The sequence below is a fragment of the Phyllobates terribilis genome, unplaced genomic scaffold (assembly GCF_046119375.1).
Source record: "Phyllobates terribilis strain yellow unplaced genomic scaffold, ASM4611937v1 Scaffold_12__6_contigs__length_324123572, whole genome shotgun sequence".
NCBI classification, from domain to species: Eukaryota; Metazoa; Chordata; class Amphibia; order Anura; family Dendrobatidae; genus Phyllobates; species Phyllobates terribilis.
Window position 1 is genome coordinate 281,370,766 of NW_027362772.1, and position 22,509 is coordinate 281,393,274.

At 48.2% G+C, this 22,509-nt stretch overlaps 2 protein-coding genes across 3 annotated transcripts in view; both read left to right on the forward strand.

Annotated features, from left to right (window-relative positions):
* The window catches only part of SIK3 (SIK family kinase 3), an 83,862-nt gene that overhangs the window by 19,516 nt on the left and 41,837 nt on the right, over positions 1-22,509 (forward strand). For both annotated transcript variants that reach the window (XM_073657084.1, XM_073657085.1), the window contains exon 2: positions 18,460-18,576. In XM_073657084.1, the coding sequence (XP_073513185.1) occupies positions 18,460-18,576 (117 nt within the window). The remainder of the gene's footprint in view (positions 1-18,459; positions 18,577-22,509) is intronic.
* Positions 4,821-9,389, forward strand: LOC141172888 (uncharacterized). Its single transcript, XM_073657511.1, has 2 exons — positions 4,821-5,625; positions 9,310-9,389. Exons 1-2 carry the CDS (start codon positions 4,821-4,823, stop codon positions 9,387-9,389), a joined length of 885 nt encoding a protein of 294 aa, XP_073513612.1.

Here is a 22,509-nt window from a genome sequence, read left to right on the forward strand (position 1 = left end):
CCCAGTGATTCCTGGTATCTTTTTGCAACAGATGGATGACTGGGACCTTCATCCTTTCTGTTACTGCTGCAAAATCAGCTGATAACAGGGACTGGGTCCAATCTTCCAGTGTGCATGAGGTCAGCCCCGTGCCCGCTCAGAATCGGAGGTATTAATATCAGGCGTGAGTGGAAAGTACAGTGACACCATGACTCTGGGCAGCTACGTGTCCCGTCCTCTTCGGGGCTTACCGACAGATCTTCTATCTTTCCAGATGGAGACTTCAGGCCATGTGCACACGGTGCTGATTTGCCAGCAAAGTGAATGAGAAACCTGAAGTGTCATGCACACGTTGCAGATTTGGTGCAGAAAATAATTTGCAGCATGTCTGTTCTCTGTGCGTTTTTGCCCTGCATTTTTCACCATTGACTTCACTCAAAAACACACCAAAAACACGTTTTTATAGCTGCATTATTCCTGCATCCATTTACTCAATGTGTGCACATAGCCTTATGCAAACGTAGAAGCACATGTTCACACACAAGCTTTTCTGGCTGAAAAATCCACATATAAAAAAACTGCTTCTAAAATAAGGGGGATTTTATGCGTTTTAATGCAAGGTTTTTTAATGTCTGTGTCTTTTCTGGCATGTTACCAAAACTGTAAAAAAAATAATACTAATAAAAATAAAATAAATAAATAATAATCCTCTACAAAAAAAGTGTGATTTGCGCCAAAGAATCGACAGGACACTTTTTTTTCTAACAAAGTGATGGAGGCGATATCGGCACATTGAATGGGGCAGCTTGTTTCAATTGTTTCAAGCAGAATGATAGTGTGTTATGGCGGATCCCCCCCCAAAAAAAAAAAAAGTGTATGTGAACATGCTCCAAGAATTCTGAAGGTGTCAAAGACGTTCCTAAAGATCTAATAAAGGATCTTTTCTACTGTTCCCATCCCTTTTAGATGGGCTGATCAGGGAACGAGCGTTTGTAGGAACGCAGGATTTCTTGGTCCGGCAAACATCCGGTGAAGGAGCATGATGCTTGTTCGTCAGGTGAGAGGATTTGTAATCATTGTTCGTCCTGTTTAAACAGGTGAGATGCTGCCGATAATGCGATGCTCTGTGCGTACAGTAGGATTGTATCATTGGGGCAATAAGTGGGCGCCGATCGTCCGCGATCTTGCAGCGAAACCCATTATTAGTCTGTTTAGGTCGGCTTTCTTAGGATAGGTCTTCAATGTCGTAATCCCGGACAGCTCCTATGTGTGTGATCTTGTGATCGATGATGTGTTTTGCTCACAGAGCATTGTCTAGACTTGATACTGTTGTATCTACTTCTCAGGATCAGGAAGTCACTTTATGATTATTTTTTGTGTGTCTTTCTTGCTTTTTCCACCGTCTGTGTTCTTCTTGCCGGTCGTCCTTCCTCTTTTTCCATTTTTCCCTTTTGAATCCTCCAGGCAGAACTATTCTCCAATGACTCGGAGACGTCTCAGGTCTATATTAAGCTTCCTTCTGGTCATTTGTGCGTCAAGTGGGAGAATAGACTTGTTTAGTCAAGGAGCCACTTGTTTGTTTTCCTTGCCATTCACGGCATGAACGCCAAAGTTCATTTTTTCCCCTGTCTTTGATCTACTTAAAGGGAAAGTGACTATAAAAATCTATTAATTTGGGTGTAAACGTCTACAAGCTTGTTTTATATTTATTACTTTGTAGCAATAACTTGATAGGATTCTAATTCTGCTTCCCCACTTATCTTATAGCAGTTTCCTGCGCTCAAAACCTAAATTTTTTTGTATAGTGAACATGTTTGGTGCCTATTGTGATGTCTATCCCTCTTTTTCGGCTCCTGATTTTTTTTTTTACCTTCCTTCTCCCAAACAGCTCTTGATATTAACAGGCATTGCCATTGCGAGCAGACCCGACCACAAGGATGCTTTTTTCAAACGTACAGTCACATGCCGACTAGTCGTGCTCGACCTCCACCTCAATTCACTTGTATTGAGAGAAACCAGACACGGCTAGTCTGTATGTGACCGTATGTATACAAACGCATCCTTGTGACCAGTGAATCCTAACAGCGTGCATACAACACGCTGTCAGTATTTGGAAGTTTATCAGAAGACCGAGCAACCCCTTTAAAAGGGTCGGTTACTCCTAGACAACCCCCATCTGAGTAGTCCCAAGATGCATCAAAAAAACCCCAAAACCTGCTTATAATACGTACGTCTTGGATCAGCGCTGTTCCACTGATGATTTCGCTGTTGTTACCTTATATTGTTAAATCACGTGAACGCTGCAACCATTCAGCGGTACCTGATCAGCTACAGCGGTCACATGCAGTACTATAATGTCACACGACCTCAGGGAGGTCCGGGAAGTGATTATGCAGTTTTCTTATTTTATATACCCTGGAGCAATGCAGAAGGGGCTGAGGACCCCTTTATTGGGGAGAGGGAAAGCATCCGCTGCCGGACTAAAGTCGTTCACCTCCACGAGAAATTCTTCACTCTGCGGTTAGCCCCATACACTATGGACGGTCGCCGGCTCCTGCCAAAATAGGTGGGTTTAGCCGACGTTCGTCCAATCCGTGCGCTTACTGAACTTTCCAGTTCAATTGATGGAACCTGAGATGAACGGTGACATGGCCGTCTATGGCAGATCGCTCCGGCCCCTCATTGCCTTCTCTGTCAGGTTCTGTCATCGATCTTCTGCCTTCTAGTGGTCGTCAGCTGATGTTCAGTTTCACTGTAAGCTGTAAAATGAGACGTTTCCTCTGTGCCGCAGACCCTGTCCGGCCCCTTCAAGTCAGCGCCTTTGGCATGGCCCAGTCGCCAGTACACTGGCTGTCCTTCCTTCCTCTTCTGGTAGGTACTAGAGATGGTGCAAATGCTTTCCCAGGAACCGGATCAGTGGCCACGTTTGTAATCTGTGGCTGCAGGACAGGAGCCCAGTGAACGGCCTCCTACCTGCCAGCATCCGTGGGCTTCTGTTGATTAGTCAGCCTGTCGTGATTCCCATGTATGTCACGCTGTAACGATGCTACCCCGTGCCGGCTAATCAAGAGGAGCCACCGATGCTGGCAGGTAGGAGGCGGTTCACTGGAACACCATGCAAGGACGCGTTGCACGCAGGGGTGCGCCGTGCAAGATCTGCATTATGGAGATGTTCTGACCAGTCGTCTAGCCACGCTTGCCCTCGTCATTACTTATTTTCCCTTCTTTTTTGCCACACATCTTTACTTGCTGCCCAGTATATTGCTCCGCTGACCAGCGCCATCCAGCTGTCGGTGCCTGTAATGTGCCCGGCGTTGCCATTACTCATACAGTCATGGCAGATAATCATTGGATCATCTTTCTTGCGCTGATGAATGGTGTGAGCAGCACACTCTACAAGATGGTCAGTGAATTAATATCCGGGCATTACAGCTGGTGCGCCCGCTCCCAGCGCAGGAGGCTGCAGCCTCTTATTTATGATCATGGTTTTGAATTATTTAATTAAACAGCCTTATAATTAAGTGTCTGTTTTCACACTGTCCTTCTGGGATTTCGTTAGCATTGCTGTGCACGCTCTTTCCTAGACAGAATTAACTCCTGGCGCGGCAGAAGTGCAGCCGCCGCAAAGGCTCCGACATCGGCGTCCTGTTCTTCGCTCTATCAGGATGATATGTCGACATTGTGCAGTTAACTCTTTAATGGCCACAAAGACCAGACTAGGCTGACACAGTATTTTTTTCACATTTTTTTTTTCACTTTGGTCTCTTTAAAGATCCGTCTGTTAAACCAGCGCTTTAGAGGGAGGGTCTGATCATTCGAAGCTTACTGATCACTTATTGTTGATTTCTGGGGGCCTTACTGTGGGTCCAACCGTTGTGATTGTCAGGTGTCCGATCCTTCTGACCTTATTGGTCGCCCAGGGGTGCGACCGTTCTCACTTTATTCATCGCCGGGGGTCCGACCATTCTGACTTTATTGATCGCAGGGGTCCGACCGTTCTGACTTTATTGATCGCTGGGGGTCCGACCGTTCTGACTTTATTGATCGCCGGGGGTCCGACCATTCTGACTTTATTGATCGCCGGGGGGCTGACCATTTGTGGAGGGTGCCAGAAGTGACCATGCTCGACCTCCACTCCGTTCATTATCTATGGGACTCGTACGGTCCAGCTATCGGTTTTCTTCCCCAGTTCCATAGACCATGAATGAAGCGGAGGCTGAGCATACGCATATCTGCCCCACCAAGGAGGCAATCTTGGGATCTCTGGGAGTCTGAGGGCTTGGACCCCCAGCAGTCCTACATTCATCTATCTCATTGAGGATTGTGATAATGATGGACCCTCTGCAGAATTGGCTGCAGTAATGTATTTGTTACCCAGCTTTCCTAGAGACTGATTGGTTACTGCCACCATGACTGTCGTGCCGGTTGATGGGACTTGCAGGCTTTTGCTACTTTCTCAGGGACTGACGACACGACAGACAATTCATTATTTCTATTTGTTGCGGTGGAACGGTCAGAAGCCTTAAACGGCCGGGAATGTATTCGTAATCAGTATTTTTGTGGCTTCTCATGTCTTCCCACATAGTGTCTGTCATTTCTGTCTTCTCCGGTGGAGGTGTCTGACAGATTTTACTGTTTCATGATACACTGTGTGGCATTTGCATGTGTAGAGCTGCAATCTGTCGTCGTGCTGGCCCCGGCATGTGAGCTGTACGGTAAATAAGTCCTCCTCCTCCTCTTCCCCTGTGATGCGGTGAGGAGACTGTGGGAGGAATACCTTCTTTGCATTCATAGAAGAAGGCGTTACATGGGAAAAAAGAACTGTACTGCTCTGTAAACTGATGAGATGTTATGTAAAGGATGAGCAGAGCCTCTCTTCCTCGCCCGCCCGCCTCTCTTCCTCGCCCGCCCGCCTCTCTTCCTCGCCCGCCCGCCTCTCTTCCTCGCCCGCCCGCCTCTCTTCCTCGCCCGCCCGCCTCTCTTCCTCGCCCGCCCGCCTCTCTTCCTCGCCCGCCCGCCTCTCTTCCTCGCCCGCCCGCCTCTCTTCCTCGCCCGCCCGCCTCTCTTCCTCGCCCGCCCGCCTCTCTTCCACGCCCGCCCGCCTCTCTTCCACGCCCGCCCGCCTCTCTTCCACGCCCGCCCGCCTCTCTTCCACGCCCGCCCGCCTCTCTTCCACGCCCGCCCGCCTCTCTTCCACGCCCGCCCGCCTCTCTTCCACGCCCGCCTCTCTTCCACGCCCGCCCGCCCGCCTCTCTTCCTCGCCCGCCCGCCTCTCTTCCTCGCCCGCCCGCCTCTCTTCCTCGCCCGCCCGCCTCTCTTCCTCGCCCGCCCGCCTCTCTTCCTCGCCCGCCCGCCTCTCTTCCTCGCCCGCCCGCCTCTCTTCCTCGCCCGCCCGCCTCTCTTCCTCGCCCGCCCGCCTCTCTTCCTCGCCCGCCCGCCTCTCTTCCTCGCCCGCCCGCCTCTCTTCCTCGCCCGCCCGCCTCTCTTCCTCGCCCGCCCGCCTCTCTTCCTCGCCCGCCCGCCTCTCTTCCTCGCCCGCCCGCCTCTCTTCCTCGCCCGCCCGCCTCTCTTCCTCGCCCGCCCGCCTCTCTTCCTCGCCCGCCCGCCTCTCTTCCTCGCCCGCCCGCCTCTCTTCCTCGCCCGCCCGCCTCTCTTCCTCGCCCGCCCGCCTCTCTTCCTCGCCCGCCCGCCTCTCTTCCTCGCCCGCCCGCCTCTCTTCCTCGCCCGCCCGCCTCTCTTCCTCGCCCGCCCGCCTCTCTTCCTCGCCCGCCCGCCTCTCTTCCTCGCCCGCCCGCCTCTCTTCCTCGCCCGCCCGCCTCTCTTCCTCGCCCGCCCGCCTCTCTTCCTCGCCCGCCCGCCTCTCTTCCTCGCCCGCCCGCCTCTCTTCCTCGCCCGCCCGCCTCTCTTCCTTCCTCTGTTCCTCTCTCTTCCTTCCTCTGTTCCTCTCTCTTCCTTCCTCTGTTCCTCTCTCTTCCTTCCTCTGTTCCTCTCTCTTCCTTCCTCTGTTCCTCTCTCTTCCTTCCTCTGTTCCTCTCTCTTCCTTCCTCTGTTCCTCTCTCTTCCTTCCTCTGTTCCTCTCCCTTCCTTCCTCTGTTCCTCTCCCTTCCTTCCTCTGTTCCTCTCCCTTCCTTCCTCTGTTCCTCTCCCTTCCTTCCTCTGTTCCTCTCCCTTCCTTCCTCTGTTCCTCTCCCTTCCTTCCTCTGTTCCTCTCCCTTCCTTCCTCTGTTCCTCTCCCTTCCTTCCTCTGTTCCTCTCCCTTAATTCCTCTGTTCCTCTCCCTTCCTTCCTCTCCCTTCCTTCCTCTGTTCCTCTCCCTTCCTTCCTCTGTTCCTCTCCCTTCCTTCCTCTGTTCCTCTCCCTTCCTTCCTCTGTTCCTCTCCCTTCCTTCCTCTGTTCCTCTCCCTTCCTTCCTCTGTTCCTCTCCCTTCCTTCCTCTGTTCCTCTCCCTTCCTTCCTCTCCCTTCCTTCCTCTGTTCCTCTCCCTTCCTTCCTCTCCCTTCCTTCCTCTCCTCCTCTCCCTTCCTTCCTCTCCCTTCCTTCCTCTGTTCCTCTCCCTTCCTTCCTCTCCGTTCCTCTCCCTTCCTTCCTCTCCCTTCCTTCCTCTGTTCCTCTCCCTTCCTTCCTCTGTTCCTCTCCCTTCCTTCCTCTGTTCCTCTCCCTTCCTTCCTCGCCCGCCCGCCTCCCTTCCTCCCACTGTTCCTCGCCCGCCTTGTTCTTACATGTTCGATATTATGTTATACAACGATTGTCATAGCTTTGTAACCATAGGGTTCCGATCCCTGAGATCTCTCCCTCTCTTCCTCGCCCGCCTCCCTTCCTCCCTCTCTTAATCGCCCGCCCTCCTCCTTTCCTCTCTTCCTCGCCCGCCTCCCTTCCTCCCTCTCTTCCTCGCCCGCACGCCTTCCTCCCTCCCTCTCTTCCTCGCCCGCCTCCCTTCCTCCGTCTCTTCCTCGCCCGCCTCCCTTCCTCCCTCTCTTCCTCGCTCGCCCGCCTTCCTTCCTCCCTCTCTTCCTCGCTCGCCCGCCTCCCTCTCTTCCTCGCTCGCCCGCCTCCCTTCCTCCCTCTCTTCCTCGCTCGCCCGCCTCCCTTCCTCCCTCTCTTCCTCGCCCGCCCGCCTCCCTTCCTCCCTCTCTTCCTCGCCCGCCCGCCTCCCTTCCTCCCTCTCTTCCTCGCTCGCCCGCCTCCCTTCCTCCCTCTCTTCCTCGCTCGCCCGCCTCCCTTCCTCCCTCTCTTCCTCGCTCGCCCGCCTCCCTTCCTCCCTCTCTTCCTCGCTCGCCCGCCTCCCTTCCTCCCTCTCTTCCTCGCTCGCCCGCCTCCCTCCCTCCCTTCCTCCCTCTCTTCCTCGCCCGCACGCCTCCCTTCCTCCCTCGCCCGCCTTTTTTCCTCTCTTCCTAGCCCGCCTCCCTTCCTCTCCCGTCGCCTTGTTCTTACATGTTCGATATTATGTTATACAACGATTGTCATAGCTTTGTAACCATAGGGTTCCGATCCCTGAGATCTCCTCCTCCTGATCATCAGATTGGGTACACCCATCCCCCTTTGAGACTTTAGACCTTCATACACTATGGGCAGGAGAGACTGGCAGAGGCTCTTTCTTAGAGAACATGGGAGCAAAGCTGAGGTCTCCTGCACGGGGAAGTTGTGCGAGAGAGCCATGGGCTAAATGATCTTTTGGCCAAAGCTGTATGGGACCTTTAAAGGAGTCTGTCAGCAGGTTTTTACTGTGATGATGCAGGGGCCGAGACCCTGATTCTGGCGATGTATCACTTGCTGGGCTGTTTTCTTTCATTTTGATACAATCACCGTTTTCCCTGCTATAGGGGTGGGGTTACACAGAGCAGGAGGACTACATGGCACCAGCCTCCTAGTCCTGCAGTGATAATCTGCTGATAAAACACTGATTTTATTAAAACAACATACAGACTAGTAAGTGCCACCTCACTGGAATCAGGGTCTCTGTCCCAATATCATGCTGCTCTCAGATTACATAAAAAAAAAAAAAAAAACAGATTCCCTTCCCATATGCTTACTTGCTCATCTGTATGGGGAGAGGAGAGTAAGCAGGTGTCAGGTGTGAAGTATAGTGCAATGTCTTTGGCAATGCTTGCACATGCTCACTAGCGCTCCATTACTCCACATACTCACGATTAGTGGGGGTCCTAGCAATTAAGGACCCCTAGAGACCATACTTGTATCACCATTCTTGTGACTGGTTATGGGACAAGCCCTTTAAGTTCCTAAACCGTCCGTGGTCCAGTCCTGGTTCAGGTTTATGTGTAGAAGGAAAGATGAAAACTTGTAGAGTGAGGCCTGGGAGCAGCGGTCCTGGGAGCAGCGGTGTGATTACTGCTCTGCAGGAAAGTTACTGCATGTTTGGAATAGTTTCCCAGCAGAAGTGGCAGAGTAATACAGTAAAAGAATCTTAAAATGTTTAAAAAAAACCTAGACCCTCTCCAAACAATTAATAAACCTCCAAATAACCGTGGGACTTTACTGTACAGTGGAAACTGACCGACCGCTGCTCCTCATCTGCCAGAACTTGGGAATACGGCCTCTTCTGTTGACATGGCTGTATCTGGAAATAACTTCTGACGTGATATTTCTTATCTTTTGACGACTAGCAGATTTGTTTTTCGTGTCCTCTGTTGTGTACTTTTGGCCACTAGGGGGCACACTGTGCGTAAGTCGATCAGACATTGCCTGCTCTGGAGTCGCCAAACACTCGGTGCTCTCCAAATTACCTCCGTAATGTTTTTTTCCCACCTAATCTGAGAGCAGCATGATGTAGAGACAGAGACCCTGATTCGAGTGTTGTCACTTACTGGGCTGCTTACTAAAATCAGTTTTATCAGCAGGAGATTATCACTAGATCTAGTAAACCTGCTGCCAGGTAGTCCAACCCCATTCCTACCACTCATTGGCAGTTTTCTGCCTCTGCAGAGTATATAGAGATCTGTCAATCAGTGATGTGGGCAGAGTTATACAGAGCTCCGCATTCAGAGCACAACCAGATCTGTAACAGAGAAAACTCTGATTTTATCAAAACTGCAGCAAGCAGTAAAGTAAGTGATATATTGCTGGAATCAGGGTCTCTTCCCCTACATCAGATGCGGTAGCAAAAGCCTGATGACAGATTCCCTTCAACACGTTAGTCCTTTAACTCCTAATGACCGAGGGTCTCTTTTTCTTAATGAATCCTTGACTAAGTAATCTTTCAGTTTTTCATAGCCACACATTAATTTTTCGACTTGTGAAGTCCTGGCTTATTTTGGATGTAAAACCTATTTTGTAATTGGGTTCCATAAAAAATTATTTTTGTTTCTTTTCCAGGTTCTCTGCAGAATAAGCTGAGAATCCTCCTGACTTTGTCACAGATACATCATGGTTCTTTCTCCAGTTTTCTGGAGTAATTTGCTCCTTTTTTTATTTTTATTTTTTAGATACTTTGGTATTTGCACCTTTCTCTACACGTCTTGCGCTACTTTTTATGTTGTCTTTCTTTTTTAAGCCTTTGTTTTTATTTTTTTCTCGACAACTTTGCTTATTCAGATGATAAACAGATCAATGAAATGTGACTTTTACCAAATGTTTCAACTTTTTTGGTGCTGAAAAGTTGCAAAAAAAAATCCGATTTTTGACTTTGTGACAAATTCATAAACTGCGTGGCTCCATTTTGAAGAACTTGTCTCCTAAAAACATCAGTGTATACCACAAGTGACTTCAGTATGTCACAAATGATGAATTGGGCCCTTTATCGGTTACTGAACTCTTGCGTGCCGATTTAAGAACAGAGACCACAACAAAGTGGCGTTGAACGTTAATGTGGTCATAAATCAACATAGAGGAATTCAGAAAAAGATAGATTAAAGGGTCACCAACTTCCTGCCAGAACGAGCTCACTGATGAATTCTCACTTAACTCATTTTGAAGCCAGCAATGTGCAGGGAAACTAAAAAGACTGTAAAAGTCAAGCACAAATAGATATAGATAGATCTTTAAAAAAATTGTCCTTTATCGTATAAACTTAAAGTGAAATCAAGAATCAAACAGGGAAAGTGGAATAGATTAAAATGAATCTGTCAGCAGGTTTTTGTTATGTAATGTGACAGCAGCATGATTTAGGGGCAGAGACCCTGATTGCAGCGATGTGTCACTTAGTTTTCTGAGTGCAGCAGTTCTGATACAATCACTGTTTTCTCTACTGCGGAGCTCAGAATGCGGAGCTGTTTATAACCCCGCCCACACCACTGATTGGCTGGCTGCTTTCAGTATACAATCAGTGGTGGGGGCGTGACATGAACCAAAAGCACATGGCACCTAGTCTTGTAGTGATAATCTCCTGCTGATAAAACACTGATGATATTGAAACAGCAAAACATAGAACAGTAAGTGACACATCTCTGGAATCAGGGTCTTTGCCCCTACATCGTGCTTCTCTAAGATTATGTATAGATTTCCAAAATTTGCTCTTAAAATCTGCTGTAAATCCGCCATGTGTCCTCGCAGTGAGCGACAACTACTTTTTGAGCATCTCTATTTAGGGCATATTGTTGAGTCTTCAGTATACTTTGGCTGTTGGACGGCTCCCCGTGCACTAAGCTTCCAGTCCCAGTGTTACCCTGCGATATTACTAATACATTCACTGTAATAATCCCTTTTTTTTTTCTTTTGTGACCTAATTTTTTTTTTCATTGTGGCTGCCATGTTTACGTGCCAGAGCCGCGGATACCCAGGGGTGATTCCCGAGTATCCTGGCAATGTTTCTCGTGCTTCCACAGTAAAGCCAGTTTAGGAGAAAGTTTAGCATTAATACCGCAGTGACTCAACGCGTTCTCCACTACCGCAGGCAACAAAATTAACACCGTAATGTCTGACACCAATGTCCGCGGTAAATCACATACATGGAACGTTTGGCAAGGCTCTGCTTGTGCTTTTGAAGCAGTGATATGTAAAAATTACCGGGGTGTGGTAATGAGTAATATGGAAAAGGAGCAATAAATTATTGTAAAACCTGACGTGCAAGTAGAAATCCAGTTTGGAATCATTTAAAGGGGATGTGATGCCATTTGAAACCGGTTTAAATCTGATTTGTGGTAAAAAACCATATGTGGTGGCGACGCATTATTGGCCACTGTGTGTCATCTTCCCAGTATAATGGTTATCCAGGCATCGGATCGAACACCATCACAGATGGGTGGCACAGTATACAAAACACAGCCATCTAGCACCCTGAAAACTTTGCCAGTTCGCAGGATAAACCAAACGGTGGTGAGGTTTTTGCCAGCACTGTTGTATGGTTTCTTACTTAAAGGGGACTTTTCACTGGATTTTTTAATTTGAACTGAGTACCTCCTACAATTGTTACTTTTCCACTGATTCTGGAACAGTTTTTCATTTTCTTCTGTGCCCCTCCGTTCCTAAGTTATTCCCCCCGGTAATAAAAGTATAAATTTTCCTGCCAACCAGCTGGGCGTGTACCACAGAACTTCTCTGTGGGCGTTTGCTTTTTCTCCTCTGACACTACTGGCCAATCAAAATGCAGCCACGCCCACAAAGTTCTGTGATACACGCCCAGCTGGTTCTAGGGAAAATTTACTCTATTACCAGGGGGCATAACTTTGGAATGGAGGGGCACAGAAGAAAAAGAAAAACTGTTCCAGAATCAGTGGAGGAGCAGCAAATAGTGGAGCAGCACAAAAATGCCATTCCTGAAAAATAAAAAATGACTGCAAGTAATAAGAGTATATCCACACTGGACTGAAACTGCCGCTGGCCCCCCGTCTGCCGCAGTGGGTAAAATCGCCAATTCTTTCAATGTTTGTGCATCATTTTTCATCCATTAAAATAAAACCCACTGATTTCTAACAGCGTTTTTCCTTCCAATTTTTTGGGGGCGCAGAAACGTCTGCTTCGAACACTAGTGCTGGTAGGAAAAATGTTGCCTAAATACGTAAGATTTTTATGCATTTTTTTTCATGCGTTTTTTTCCACATTCATTTTGGTGAAAATCGCTGGAAGAATTGAAACTGCCATGAAATTGCCTAATTTCAGGTTCTGTAAAACCTTGTGTTTTCTTTTTTTTTTAACATGGTAAAAATGCAATGTGTGAACAAACCCTATTTGCAGGTACTGCTTTGGATTTTGGCTTTTCTGATTTTTTTTTTTTTTGGGCTCTTTAAATACTTGGGTTAGTTGTTTTCTGACATGACGTTGTGATCGCAGGGTTTACAAACAGCAGGCAATGGTCCTGAACAAGTTTTCTTTGTAGAAACTTTATATAAGGGACCTATTCATTGGCCATAAAGGAGCGCTGTACACGGACTCCTATCACTTGTTCAATCTCTGCTTGCACTCGGTGACGCTGTTATGGTGACTTTACCAGGTGAGGCTTTGCTGACGGGTTCAGATAAGCGGCGCCTTGTTCTGTGATAAGCGGACACCTGCTTTTTAGAAGAAGCATAGCCAGAGAAATAATGGCGGTAATAACAGGCAGTGAGCGTGGCCTTTTGACCCTGCTTGTGCAGCGACGTGTGTCCTTTTTGGATGGAGATGTACATTGTGCATTATCTGAGATTGATTGCTGCAAGGTGAAAGCACTTTAGTGTGCGGCCGCCCAACGCGCGCTCGCTCAAGGGGGTCTTCTGACTTGAAAAATGACTTGAAAGTGGATTGTAATAGAAAGCTGATCCTGTTTGGGTCCTATTGCATATGAATGACAATAAAAGCCCCCCCAAAATGGTCCAAAGTAGGATTGTTCATCTACGGCCCCTAAACACATCGGCCAATTTTGGATTTTGACGCAGCCGGTCATGATCATTGACTGATGAAATCCAGAATTTTGTGTCTGTTGGGATGAAATTGTACAAGGAATGGACTGCTCTTCATGTACATAGTCTGCTAAGAAAAAAGCCATTTCATACACCAGTAAATAAAGTGGGAGAATATTAGTATCACGGGGCTTTATTTTACATTCTCACCATGTCCTCAGAATATGCTGGAGGAGACTTAAAAGACTGATATTTTTTTGTTGGCTTCACTGTGTAGACTAGGTCAGAGTTAAGAGTGTGGGCGATTTTAAAAGGTTCTAATATTGAAAGTTATTTCCTATACATAGAGTAAGTGATAACTTTCTAACCCCAGCGGTGAGACAATCGCCGTCCCCACGAGCAGGTCTCTGAGCTGTGATCACACATAGGCCAGCGCTCCGTTCATTCTCTATGGGACTGTTAGAGATGACTGAGCGGCAGTCTCATAGAGAATAAATGGGACATTACAGATCCCTATTCGCAGGATTGGGTAGGGTCCCGCTAGCTGACGCCTGCTGCTGTGTATAGGTGATAATGTTGAGTTTGGGAACGACCTTGTATGCAGCTCCTCTCCCCTATATTGCTGCCCTTCTTCAGTGCAGGAAGGCCATTTTCAGAGATACTTCCTGGCGTCAAGTAGACATTTATGGCATAAAATACAAGCTTACTATTTCTCTTATGTAGACATCAAATAAGAATGAAATAAAATCCTGACCTCATTTGGCAGACACTCACTGAGACACTTTGCGAGACGGCTGTGACAATAGGCAGGAGTTTGTTCTAGCAGTTTGGAGATTCCCCTCGAGAACCTCTGAGATACTTTATTTCTTTGTGCCAAGATCTGACTTTTACAGTTGTGGTATCAGTTGGAAAAATCAGGGTGTTTGGCTAGACTTGCACTTATTTTTTGATCGTCTTCCAGAATATTTAGACGTCATTCGCTTCTCTTCTAGACTTTCCCATGAAGTTTCCCGAATGTTTACCTGGCCATAGACATTGCACAGACTTTTGGTGAACCGGCTGCTCTTCCTCAGGCTTCTTTGACCACCTATGGGGCAATAATGCTTCCTCCATCTACAGTCATTAGTATTGATCTTGTATCCATCCGATAACGTTCGTTCTCCAGTCATTGGTCAAATACTCGGGCTTGAAGGCCGCACATCTTCTCTTGATAACCTCAAGAAAGGTGATCGGTGGGGGTCCAACACCAGGCCAACTGACTGGTCAGATGTTGTCTCCTAAGACCCAATACTTGGATTACTTCTGGCCGCCACGGGAGCTGCAAACAGCTAATTGGTGCAACGGCCAAGGGTTGGACCCCCACTGATCTGATATTGATAAACTATCCTAAATATGCTTAAGCACTTTCTCAATTATCGACCCCTGTAAAGATACCGGGAGTGAGGAAAACACTTGTTCGTTGGGTGGTCGTCCCACATAATTGTCAGAAGTCCTCGATCTCGGTTATTGTCCAGAGTAAACATGCCGGCGATCACCCAATAAACAAGCAAGTCAAGTGATCAGGTCGAAAAAAAAATCATTATCGGCAGCACATCGACAAACGGGATGTGCTGCCAGTGATGACTGTATGGGGGCTGAGCCATCGTGTCGCCCATCGTTTTCTCCCAATCCTTGTTCTTCGGCTTGTGAAAACAGGACAGTAAACGAGCGGCGAACGTCCGTGTATTCACCTAAAAGGGTCTTTAAATGACGGTCGGATTTTTGTATTGTTGATCGTTGCTCATTACATGCAAAAATCTTCCTGTGTAGTCCTGCCGTTAGTCCCACAATATTTGGGATTTTCTCCCTTCTCGTCCTCTCTCTCTCCCTACGCCTAGGCCTCTGTACTACAGCTTGTTTTTTTGTTTTTTTTTCTGGCATATTCCGACCAAATATTAGCCACATTGTATTTCCAAAACCAGCCTTTAGTTCCTATTACCCATGGAGGTTGGAAAAGTCCTGATTGTGTGTGATGATGTGCGTGCAGCAATGCCTGACCGTATGGGTTGCTTTGTGTATTTAACTTCCCAGGCCACGTGTAGACGGGGTGCGTGTCGGGAACGGCGTCTCCTGCTTCATGATGTTAGGATAGATAGACGTGGCGCAGGTTTACTAACCGGCCCATGGAGAAGTCAGGATAAGGGATAAAGGGGCTGGAGGGCTGCAGTGTGTGTCTACATGCCTGCATGATACAGAGGTATCAGTCTACATTGCCCCATGTTATTCAGTGCAGGGAAGAGATCAGCAGCAGCAGATCTGTATTCAGTTTGACATGAGACCAGAAAAAGAGAGACATGCCCTCCGCTGGCGGCCGTTAGACCCAAGACGTGCCCTCCGCTGGCGGCCGGGGGGGAGGGACCCCAGGCTTGCCCTCCGCTGGCGGCCGGGGGGGGGCAGGCTTGCCCTCCTCTGGCGGCCAAGGGGGGGGCCCAAGGCTTGCCCTCCGCCGGGTGGGACGACCCCAGGCTTGCCCTCCGCCGGCTGCCGGGTGGGACGACCCCAGGCTTGCCCTCCGCCGGCTGCCGGGTGGGACGACCCCAGGCTTGCCCTCCGCCGGAGGGGGGGACCCCAGGCTTGCCCTCCGCCGGCGGCCGGAGGGGGGGACCCCAGGCTTGCCCTCCGCCGGCGGCCGGAGGGGGGGACCCCAGGCTTGCCCTCCGCCGGCGGCCGGAGGGGGGGACCCCAGGCTTGCCCTCCGCTGACGGCCAAAGGGGGGGACCCCAGGCTTGCCCTCCGCTGACGGCCAAAGCGGGTGACCCCAGGCTTGCCCTCCGCTGGCGGCCGGAGCGGGGGACCCCAGGCTTGCCCTCCGCTGGCGGCCGGAGCGGGGGACCCCAGGCTTGCCCTCCGCTGGTGGCCGGAGCGGGGGACCCCAGGCTTGCCCTCCGCTGGCGGCCGGAGCGGGGGACCCCAGGCGGCCGGAGCGGGGGGGACCCCAGGCGGCCGGAGCGGGGGACCCCAGGCTTGCCCTCCGCTGGCGGCCGGAGCGGGGGACCCCAGGCTTGCCCTCCGCTGGCGGCCGGAGCGGGGGACCCCAGGCTTGCCCTCCGCTGGCGGCCGGAGCGGGGGACCCCAGGCTTGCCCTCCGCTGGCGGCCGGAGCGGGGGACCCCAGGCTTGCCCTCCGCTGGCGGCCGAAGCGGGGGACCCCAGGCTTGCCCTCCGCTGGCGGCAAAGGTGGGGGGGGACCCCAGGCTTGCCCTCCGCTGGCGGCAAAGGGGGGGGGACCCCAGGCTTGCCCTCCGCTGGCAGCAAAGGGGGGGGGACCCCAGGCTTGCCCTCTGCTGGCGGTCAAGGGGGGGGGGGGCAGGCTTGCCCTCTGCTGGCGGCCAAGGGGGGGGGGCCAGGCTTGCCCTCTGCTGGCGGCCAAGGGGGGGGGGGGCAGGCTTGCCCTCTGCTGGCGGCCAAGGGGGGGGGGGGGCAGGCTTGCCCTCTGCTGGCGGCCAAGGGGGGGGGGGGGGCCAGGCTTGCCCTCTGCTGGCGGCCAAGGGGGGGGGGGGGCCAGGCTTGCCCTCTGCTGGCGGCCAAGGGGGGGGGGGGGGCCAGGCTTGCCCTCTGCTGGCGGCCAAGGGGGGGGGGGGGCCAGGCTTGCCCTCTGCTGGCGGCCAAGGGGGGGGGGGGGGGCCAGGCTTGCCCTCTGCTGGCGGCCAAGGGGGGGGGGGGGGGCCAGGCTTGCCCTCTGCTGGCGGCCAAGGGGGGGGGGGGGGCCAGGCTTGCCCTCTGCTGGCGGCCAAGGGGGGGGGGGGGGGCCAGGCTTGCCCTCCGCTGGCGGCCAAGGGGGGGGGGGGGGCCAGGCTTGCCCTCCGCTGGCGGCCAAGGGGGGGGGGGGGGGCCAGGCTTGCCCTCCGCTGGCGGCCAAGGGGGGGGGGCCCCAAGGCTTGCCCTCCGCTGGCAGTCGGAGGGGCTCCAGGCCCGATAGCAGGGTGAAGGGAGAAGCCTAGTGGTGGTCACTTTTCAGCTTTCTTTCTAGGGTTTATGACAACATATTGTCTATTTATCACATTGTCTGACAGATCACAGCGTGGGGCAGCGGGGCTGAGTGCAGTTTGTGGAGACGCTCCCTAATATTACCATTACTTTCTATGTCTTCACTTATGGTCTAAGCTGCGTTATTGAGCCCTGATAGGAGATGCCCCATCAGTAAGCGGGGTGGGGGGTGGTGATTACGTGAAGCAGACGCCTGCTCTACCCGCTCGCCCCCCAGCTCTCAGGGTCATGGAGGGGCTGTTCCCTACAAAACAAGCACTCGATTCATTACGCTTGTAAACATGTGCTGACGGAGGGGGGATTGTGGGGAGAGAGGCCTATCGGGCACCAGAGGGGGGCGCTCACTTATCAGAACCTCAGCTGATTTCATGTTCACGTTACAGCCCGGGCTGGCGATGACACCCGGCATTGCTGCCATTAATGGCTGACTGTCGTGCCGTTACTACTTGTGAGTGTCTCGGGGCACACGTTTCGCTGTATATATCTTTACATTGAGAGGTGGATAAGGCACATAGTTACAGGGCAGCGGTCGGGGTGAGTGCACTGCTGAAGCTGGTGCAACAGGTCCTAGTACAACAATGATATGGTATCTGCTTTGTAGTCATTTGATGGGAAATCAAGCCTTGAAGCCACATGCAAAATAGCCTGGAAGTGCAATCAATTGGGGGCGTACTGATGTATTCGGGGTGCGACACCCTACTCCAATGCACTTCAAGACTAATTTGTAAAACTTAAAGGGATTTTCAGATAATAAACCCTGTTCCCAGGTTCAATTTTGTTTAAAAGGAAAACACAAAACAGCTTTCTCACCTTCCTCGGGTCCAGTGCCGAGTCTCCGCTGTGCTTTCGGTATCTGGCTACAGCGCTGCAGACAGTACCAATCAGTGAGCTCAGGTCAGTAGACAGCACAAGCTGCTCAGAGCTGCTGATTGGCTACAGCCAGTACCAATCAGCTTCTCTGAGCAGCTGGTACCGCCTACTGACCTGAGCTCACTGATTGGCTGCAGCACTTACCATGTGACATCTGGAGCACAGACGGAGTACCGGACCCTGGGAGGGTGTGAAAAGCACAGTGTTTATTTTTACATAAGCTGCTCTTGGGAACAGGGGTTTTCTGAGACCGAAAAACCCCTTTAAAAAAAATTATTACTTTCCTACTGCCAAATGTAAAAATGTGCAGAGTTACCTGTCGTTATCCTGTCTTTGAAGATAATGAGCCTGCTGAAAACTACATGTAACACAAAAACCTGATTTAAACAGTAATTTTCTGATGAAAGCTTCCCTCCTAAGTAGAAGTTGTAAGTTTCAGCTTGAAGGTGCCTTTGTTTTACTTTATCAGGACTAGGAGGGACACACATTTAGGATAAGAGGGTCCCCAAAGAATCCGGAGGTAAACCCCAGGCCATTTTCTGGTGACACATTGCCTTTAAATGCAGTATCTTCATGTTTCTCAGCCGTCAGTTCAGGGAATTCCATGAAGTTTTCGGTGACTCTCGCCTCGTTATACCCCCCGCTGAATCATGTGTTTTTTTACTTTGCACCCACAGACTCGTATGTGTGGAATAAGATGTAACGTGCGCTTTCCTCTCTGATAATGACGACTGTCAGCTTGTTGTCTCGGCTCATGTGATTACTTTGTAGCTAAACATTGTCTTTATTTCTTTATTGTCTTTTTTAATCAATCCCAGGTTGCAATCAAGATCATTGATAAGACCAAGTTGGATGATGAAAACCTGAAGAAAATTTTCCGAGAAGTTCAGATCATGAAGATGCTAATCCACCCCCATATTATTCGTCTGTATCAGGTATGTCCTTAAACATCAGCCGGAATGGAAAGAAAACGCAAAAACGTGCTCCTTCCTCTGGCCGGTCATTGCTTTATGTTCTTATGGGTGCTCTGATGCCCTTTCCTTTCCTCTGTCGTGTGATTGTGGGGTCCTGATGGGTTTCTTGATAGCTGGAGGTCTGCTGAAAGCCCCCCATGCCTGCCTTGATTTAGTAGTAAACTGCCATTGAGACACACAGGAGTGTTTTTTTTTTTTTATTTTGGGAAATGAAGAATGAAATATATATATGTGTGTGTGTGTGTGTGTATATATATATATATGTATATATATATATATATATATATATATATATATATATATATATATATATATATATATATATATATATATATATATATATATATATATATATATATATATATACAGTGCCTACAAGTAGTATTCAACCCCCTGCAGATTTAGCTGGTTGACACATGCGGAATTAACTTGGCATTGTGACATTTGTACTGTAGATCAGCCTGGAAGTGGAAAATGCACTGCAGCAATTTTTTTTTTTTTTTTTTAAAACGATAAAAGTTAATTCAGAGTGTCATTTATTATTCAACCCCTCAAACCACAAGAATTCTGTTTGGTCCCCCTAAAGTATTAAGAAGTTGTTCAGGCACCAAGAATAATGAGCTTCACATGTGTGGATTAAAGATCTCTTTTGCCAGCCTTTTCTGACTATTTAAGACCCTCCCCAAACTTGTGAACAGCACTCAGACTTGGTCAACATGGGAAAGACAAAGGAGCATTCCAAGGCCATCAGAGACAAGATCGTGGAGGGTCACAAGGCTGGCAAGGGGTACAAAAACCTTTCCAAGGAGTTGGGCCTACCTGTCTCCACTGTTGGGAGCATCATCCGTAAGTGGAAGGCTTATGGAACTACTGTTAGCCTTCCACGGCCAGGACAGCCTTTGAAAGTGTCCTCCCGTGCCGAGGCCAGGCTTGTCCGAAGAGTCAAGGCTAACCCAAGGACAACAAGGAAGGAGCTCCGGGAAGATCTCATGGCAGTGGGGACATTGGTTTCAGTCAATACCATAAGTAACGTACTCCACCGCAATGGTCTCCGTTCGGTACCTTTACTTTCAAAGCGTCATGTCAAGGCTCGTCTACAGTTTGCTCATGATCACTTGGAGGACTCTGAGACAGACTGGTTCAAGGTTCTATGGTCTGATGAGACCAAGATCGAGATCTTTGGTGCCAACCACACACGTGATTTTTGGAGACTGGATGGCACTGCATACGACCCCAAGAATACCATCCCTACAGTCAAGCATGGTGGTGGCAGCATCATGCTGTGGGGCTGTTTCTCTGCCAAGGGGCCTGGCAATCTGGTCCGCATCCATGGGAAGATGGATTGCACTGCCTACCTGGAGATTTTGGCCAAGAACCTCCGCTCTTCCATCAAGGATCTTAAGATGGGTCGTAATTTCATCTTCCAACAAGACAACGACCCAAAGCACACAGCCAAGAAAACCAAGGCCTGGTTCAAGAGGGAAAAAGTCAAGGTGTTGGAGTGGCCTAGTCAGTCTCCTGACCTTAACCCAATTGAAAACTTGTGGAAGGAGCTCAAGAATAAAGTCCACATGAGACACCCAAAGAACCTAGATAACTTGGAGAAGATCTGCATGGAGGAGTGGGCCAAGATAACTCCACAGACCTGTGCCGGCCTGATCAGGTCTTATAAAAGACGATTATTAGCTGTAATTGCAAACAAGGGTTATTCCACAAAATATTAAACATAGGGGTTGTATAATAATTGACCCACACTTTTATGTTTAAAATTTACTAAAATTCAACTGAGCAACATAACTTTTTGGTTTGTAAGATTTATGCTTCTGTTCATAAAACCTACTCTCGTTTGCAGTTTGAAGGCTCTAACTTATTTGCATCTTATCAAACCAGCTAAATCTGCAGGGGGTTGAATACTACTTGTAGGCACTGTATATATATATATATATATATATATATATATATATATATATATATATATATATATATATATATATATATATATATATATATATATATATATATATTTTATAATATATATATATATATATATTTTATAATATATATATATATATATAGATTTTATAATATATATATATATTTTATAATATATATATATATATATATATAGATTTTATAATATATATATATATTTTATAATATATATATATATTTTATAATATATATATATATTTTATAATATATATATATATATATATATATATATATTTTATAATATATATATATATTTTATAATATATATATATATTTTATAATATATATATATATTTTATAATATATATATATATATATTTTATAATATATATATATATATTTTATAATATATATATATATTTTATAATATATATATATATATTTTATAATATATATATATATTTTATAATATATATATATATTTTATAATATATATATATATATATATATATATATATATATATATATATTTTATAATAATTATTTAACATAACCAGAATTTTATTTAAAGATAACACATTTGGTTCCATCCTCCTCCTGAGAGTCTTGTGTTTATAGAGTAGCCAATAAAAGGAGGAAGAGCTGCAATGGTAGGGGGGGACAGCCAATCACGAGGCAGGGGGTGTGGCTCAGACTACCATAGACTACCTGTAGGCAACGTGGCTGAGCTGTAGTCATGGATCCCAGCTCAGCCCTAATGGAGCTGAGCAACAAGAGCCGGTGGGAATCGCTGAGTGGTTATTTACTATATATACTATACTTTTTATTTATTATATACATATATATATACATTTATATATAAATATATATGTATATATATAACAGCCTGAGCAGTTCAGTTTTTTTTTTCTTCCTTTGTTGTAAATTCATTATTAATGCCATACAGAAGGCCGGGTCCAGAGTCAATTGTCCCCCATATTCAGTATCGGACTGGGGTGGCAAGGGCCCACCAGTAACATTGACTCTGGGGGGCCACTTTTCAGCTACATGCAAATATGACATTCTCCAAATTTACCTCTGCTTCTATATATTAATAAACTGGATAGTTTGATGAATGAAGAAATGCTGCTTTTGTCTGACATAGAAAATCAAATGTATTGGGCTTCTGCACAGGGGCCCACCGGGGGATTCACGTGCTCACCTGTGGGCCAGTCTGAGCCTGCTTATATCTACCCAGTGTACACTGTAAAACATCCTGCCTGTATTTTTTCTTTAAGCCTTTACATTGCCAAAAAATTGTAAACCTCCTTCCATTTTATTCTCGCGCTGGAAGTGACAACAGGAAAGGGAGGAAACAGCCGGGAAGGCGCAAAACAGGGTGTTTTTTTTTTTTGTTTTTTTTTTTAAAGAATCGATGAATCAGGAAGTGTTTCTGGCGACAGGTGCAAAAGAGCGAAAACTAGTTTGTGTTTTCTCCCGCATCCTGTCCTGCCTGCGATGGCGCCCCCAGCAGAGGATAAAGGAACATTACAGGTTCAGAGGGAAAGTATTGTGAATTTCACCCTATGCATTGCAATAGTAAATCTGCACAAAGAAACAACATTTTGCAGATTTTAACATCCGCAGCAGGTCAATTTATGTGCAGAATATTTCTGCAACGTGTATTACGCTGGGACCTTCATCAGTCCTGAACCTTGAATCTTCAGCGCCTCATACCCTTTAATTTTCCCATACATGGCACAGCTCCCGGCCCCCCGGGTGTGCCACAGCCAGCCTTATTGACTTAGGCTACAATGCAACTGGTGGCTGGAAATTCAATACCGCAGAGAAAAGTCTGTAAAGCAGCGCTGCGAACCCCCTATTCTTAGAATCACGGGGGTTCAAAAGGTGAGACCCCAACGAGCTGTAAGTGATATTGGAGAGCTGTATGGGCAGCCTTTATTTACCACTTCTGTAGGCCAC